Source organism: Ixodes scapularis, unplaced genomic scaffold (genome assembly GCF_016920785.2).
Source record: "Ixodes scapularis isolate PalLabHiFi unplaced genomic scaffold, ASM1692078v2 PGA_scaffold10__122_contigs__length_95168666, whole genome shotgun sequence".
Taxonomy (NCBI): domain Eukaryota; kingdom Metazoa; phylum Arthropoda; class Arachnida; order Ixodida; family Ixodidae; genus Ixodes; species Ixodes scapularis.
This window is the reverse complement of record NW_024609836.1, coordinates 41,103,973-41,109,500: the sequence shown is the minus strand read 5'-3', so window position 1 is coordinate 41,109,500 and position 5,528 is coordinate 41,103,973. Positions and strand designations below refer to the sequence as shown.

General features: G+C 47.5%; 1 protein-coding gene across 1 annotated transcript; it reads right to left on the bottom strand.

Annotated features, from left to right (window-relative positions):
• Positions 1-717: 717 nt before the first annotated feature.
• LOC120842473 lies at positions 718-3,318 on the bottom strand. Its single transcript, XM_040213605.1, has one exon. The coding sequence runs from the start codon at positions 3,316-3,318 to the stop codon at positions 718-720; it is 2,601 nt and encodes an 866-aa protein (XP_040069539.1).
• Positions 3,319-5,528: the final 2,210 nt, after the last annotated feature.

Here is a 5,528-nt window from a genome sequence, read left to right as displayed (position 1 = left end):
ACGATATAACCCTGACATCGTTGAAAACGCAGTCGCGTCCTCCGATCCGTGTACCATTGGCACTTGCCAGTAACCTTTCGAAAAATCAAATTTGGAAAAGTACTTCTTTGTGCTGACTTGAGCAAACATCATGTCGACTCGGGGTATCGGTTTGCAATCAGGTACGAGCACCTGATTTAGTTGTCGAAAATCGACGCATAATCGGGTCGTCTTGTCCTTCTTCTTTACTACCACCACGGGTGAGTTGTAGGGCGAGTCGCATTTCTCAATTATGCCGAGATTCAGCATGTCACCTATCTCTTTTTCTACTGCTTCCTGTAGCGCAAAGGCGAGTGGGTACTGTCGAACTTGAACTGGCACATCTGTTGTTAGTTTCAGCTGGCATTTTACGAGATTGGTTCGACCCGGAAGATCCGAGAATACTTCTTGGAACGACTCTAGCAATTCTTCCACCTCTGTGACCTGTTCTTCTGAGAGTTCTTCTGATTTCCGCACATCATTGTGGTCTTGCTGACGCCGAAGGCCGACATGGGGGACCTCCTGTTCTTCACCTTCCTCTTCTACTGCGAGGCCAGCCAAGACTTGTTCAGGAGCGCCCAGAACTTCTCTCTCCTCATACTTTTTGAGCATATTGACGTGGAATAATGTCGTCTTTCCTCCGAGGTCTATTACGTAATCCAGTTCATTCCTTCTCTCCACCACTCGGAATGGTCCCTTCTATTGCAGAATCAGTTTATTTTTGTCAGTTGGTAACAAGATCAGCACTGGATCTCCCTCTTGCAGTTCGCGTACACGACTCTTCTTGTCGTAATATCCCTTTTGCGTCTTCTGGGCTTTTCTTAGTTCTTCGTGGGCAACTTTGCACGTGTCTTCCAGCCTCTTCCGAAGATCGACCATGTACCCGTAGGTTGTTTTCGTCTCAGGGTCGATGTTCTCGTTAGTCCACAGTTCTTTTAAAACTGCCATGGGACCCCGAACATATCTCCCGTAAAGCAGATCAAACGGGGAGAACCCCAAACTACTCTGTGGGACTTCCCGATATGCGAAAAGCAACGGGGTCAGGTACCGATCCCAGCATCGTGGCTTTTCTTGGCACATCCTCCGAATCATTTGTTTTAATGTCCCATTCAGCCGCTCGACAAGTCCATTACCCATAGGATGGTAGGGCGTGGTAGTCAACTGTCTCAGCGATAACAGGCGACTGATCTCCTTCATCAAGCCTGACGTAAAGCAGGACCCCCGATCACTTAGGACTTCTTGGGGTAGGCCTACTCGTGAAAACATTTGAAGAAGGCCCTCTGCAACCTCTGTTGTCTCCATGCTTTTCAAGGCGACAGCATCTGGATATCTGGTGGCAAAATCAATCATCGTCAATATATATCTGTTGCCATTTTCTGAACTCGGCTTGATTGGTCCGATGATGTCTATGCCGACTCGTTGGAAGGGTGTCCCTATGATTGGCATGGTCCCAAGGGGCGCCCTGGCCACCAAGTGCTTGGGAACAGTCCTCTGGCAAATGTCACACGATTTTACAAATCGTTTTATTTCTGACGTTACTCCCGGCCAGTAGAATTCTTCTTGTACACGATCAGTGGTTTTCTTTGTTCCCTGATGGCCGGCCATAATTCCTTCATGTGCCAATTTGAGCACGATCATTCGAAAGTCTTTTGGTACTACTAACTGCTCCCATTCCTTACGGGACGGTGTTCGATATCTCCTGTAGAGGATTCCGTCATGTAACACGAATTCCGATTCGTGTGCCTTTTCTGAAACGAACTTTCTCCCGATGGAAGCAAAGCACTTATTTAGCGTTTTGTCGTTCTCCTGAGCCATTCTCAGCTTTCTTTTATCAACTTCTGTTGGCTCCACCGACATGACTGGTAACTCGGAAATGTTTTTCTTGCCTGGCGCCTTTCCTAGCGCCCCTGCGCAATCACTTACTTTCTCCAAGACCTTACAGTCTTTCTCTTCACGTTTCTCGCTCATCGCGAGTTCTTTAGCAGTTTCCCCTCCTACTGCCGTCTGATCAGTTTCGATTTCCGCTTCTCTCGCTTCAGACACTATTTGTCCTCTGTCACAATCCCATTCTTCATCGGGATCATCGATCCTCCTCACTCCTTTAATATTTCCGAGTACCAAGTCATATAACGGGTTATCCATACACTTCGCCACCAAGCTGCCTGTGAAGTATGGTGTTTTTACTTCAATCTCCGCCTCTGGTAAATATTTAATCGTCCTGTCCAGAAGAAAAACTGGACTGGAAAAGCCAGTTAGCTTGTTATCTGGAACCAGGCTTCTTTTTACAACAACTGTGTTGCAGCCGCTGTCTCTGAGGACCGTTACCGTTCGACCTCCCACTTCTCCTCTCACCACTAGCATATCGTCTACTAAGAAACGTGGAGGTTTTCCAACTGCCATATTTACTACTGGGATTTTGTCCCCGTTTTTTAACAAGACATAAGCCTTTTCTGATTCGGTTTCGTCAGCGGTCGTTAACACACAGGAAGCCTGGGAAGCCTTGTCTTTTTCTCGGTCTGACTTCCAGTTACAAGCTTCTGCTTTGTGCCCAGCCTTTCCACACCTCCAACACGCAGAAGGACGCGGAGCCTTGGAACTCGTCCAGCAATCGGCTGCTCTATGACCAGGTTTGTTGCAGAGGTAGCATCGACTGGCTACCCTTATAGAATGCTGTGTTTTATTGCCTTCTTTCCCACAGCCTCCACTCTTGTGGTCCGAATCATCTCTCAATTTAAAGAGGCTAGTCTGTCCCTGTGCTTCAAGAAAGTGGTCTGCGGTTGTCGCCAGATTCTCCAGGGACCTGCAGTTTCTTTCTTTTAGGAATATAGATAGCTTTGTGTTGCATCTCTTCAGGAACTGCTCTGAGACTATCAGGTCCCTTAACCCTTCATACGTCTTAGGGGTTTCTCCTGTCTCGATCCAACGGTCAAAGTATCCCAATAGTCGAGCCGCGAACTGTCTCCCTGTCTCCGCATCTTCGGGTTTGCCATCCCTGAATTTCTCGCGGTACCCTTCGGTCGTATAGCGAAACCGCTGTAGCAGGCTTAGCTTGACTTTTGCGTAGTCTAAGGACTCCTCAGGAGTCATCCTGCCAACTACAGTCAGGGCCTCGCCGGTGAGGCACAAGCTTAATGACAATGCCCATTTGGCAGGAGGCCAGTTTTGGCTGCTTGCGACTCTTTCAAAACGCTGGAGGAAAGCATCCAAGTCGTCTCGTTTATCATTGAATGGTGGAATGAGTTTATGAGGGCTGCGACAATTGGCTTGCGCTTCCTGATTTTCTGCCCCACCGGTACCCATCTCGTTTTCATTGCGATCTGAACTGGTACTGTCTCGCAGTCGGAGTCGCAGTTCTAACACTTCCCGCTCCTGTTGTAATCTACGGATCTCGCGATCAGCCGCGTCCTGTGCCTCTTTAGCTGACTCCCGTGCTTCGTCTCGTAACAGGTGGCGTTCTTCGCGTTGCCGGTTGCGTTCTTGCTCAACCCAGTCGCGAAGCTCTCCCCCAGTATATCCCAGTTCTTTACCCAGAGCTACTATCTTTTCCGGATCCATACTCATTTCTCTTACAGCACCGTCCTGGAATTCTGCTCTCTATAAGATGTTAGGAAGAGAGGTCCTGTCGCGGACGCCAGATTGTGATGGGAAAGGATAAGGAAGGAACTCAGAATTCCGGAGCGGTGGTTGTAAGAAGAAAGATGTTATTTACAGAGTAAGGAATTAAAAATAAAAGTCAGATAGAGTAGGAAAACACAAGTTACGAAAGTCATCAAAATATGTACAAAGTTCAGTCCGCCGACTTCACTTACGGCCCACACGATGTTATTGCCGAGAAGACGCCTCGTTGTCGTAACGTTTTGGTTCAGGAGCGTGGCAGGCTGGGTCGGCCCAGGCGTAGGGTTGCTGGCTGCAGCTTGGCTAACGGCGGCGGTCCACGGTGTGCAGGTTCAAAGTCCCCACCGGCCTGTTGGCGCCCGTCGGAATCTTCCTAGACTGCCGGGACCGCTGGTGTTGAGCCGGGTGCCGATGCCCAGCCGCCTTTTTCGAGCGCCTCGAGCGTGTGTCACGTTCACTCTCCTCGTGTTGTCCTCCTCTTCTTTTTTCTTATTCTCATTCCTTGATACGGTCTTGCAGTCTTCTTCATCTTTGGTTATTCATGTGTTGACAGCGTTCATCTGCGTTGTCTTCCTCGTCGTTTGTTCAGCCCATATCATCACACCCACCCAGGTTTTTAAGTTTTTAAAAAATATTGATATTTTACACAAATTGTAGCATTATATATAATATAAGGTCCTAGTCCTATTTTATACATTTTTGAAATTACCAGCTACTAAAGCTCTTTTTTCTTCACAACCCTCTTCTGCAATAGTATCATTTCTTGGCGCATCATAGCCTTAGTTGCTTTTGCGCCACAAAACCCCAATCTACTACTACTACTTCTGGCCATTGTGGACCATCGGTACACATTTCGGTACGTTAACGTCGGTTCACCTGGAAAGTGCCACAACTCCCACGCGTACCGCAATTCAAGGCTGCCAGCGCTACTCAGCAGTCTTCGGGCAGAGACACCTTTGGTGGTCAATAGGACTGCCGTACCACCCATCTTGCTCTGTGACCAGGCATTTCCATTGACACCAAACCTCATGAAGCCATTCCCGCATGGCACACAGTTATCAGTGCCCCAAGGGGACTACAACTGCCTTTCAAAGTCCAGACGGATCGTAGAAAATGCCTTTGGCCGGGCAGGTCAAGGTCCTGGTTTTGATTGTCTTCCTCGGGATCCGCAGCGACAGCATCCTCCTCGGTCGTAACCTCTATGATGTTTGCCTATGGTGATAACTTGTGTTAAGCAAGGTCACGAAAGTGTGCAAATGATTGCAGCTTCAAATCTTTTACATACCTCTGCTACGTCGGAAAAGTCGATGCATTCCTCAACCAGGCTGCAGTCATTTATGGGCAAAGCCCCTAAAAACCTATGCAGCTCGTATATCAACGAAATTCCTTCTGATCCGGTCGTACACCCCTTGAGCAGCGTCCTGAAGAAACATAGAAATTGCAATTAGCGTCCCGTAGAAATATAGAAATTGAAAGGTTTTGTAGTTGCTAAGTAAACAAATTTGGAATGGACAACTTAGCGCAACATTTTCAACGGTGTTAATATGATACTTCATCTTGTTGTCAAAAGTGCTATCTCCAAAAGAATGTAGCACTACAACAAAAAGACATTTATTTTGTTTTCATTTTTTCTTGAAGCTGAGAAACCTTTTTGGTGTTGCTTGTGAGCATGTCCTCAAAAAACTCCTTAACAGTATTTGTTCTCCCCAAACATGTTACCTTACCAACAATAAAAGCAGTGTGCAAATTTTGAATATTTTTCTGATGCATTTGTTCCTTCATCTGGTGTCCTTCAGGGGGGATACGGCCCATTCGTCACATGTCGATTCGTCATAGGGCAACTGGTAACAGGCCCGTTCGTCACAGCGGAACATTGGTCATAGGGTGATTCGTCA

Bases quoted from the DNA above. Each gene is read 5' to 3' on its own strand.
- LOC120842473 (XM_040213605.1), bottom strand. From the start codon at position 3,318: ATGGGTACCGGTGGGGCAGAAAATCAGGAAGCGCAAGCCAATTGTCGC.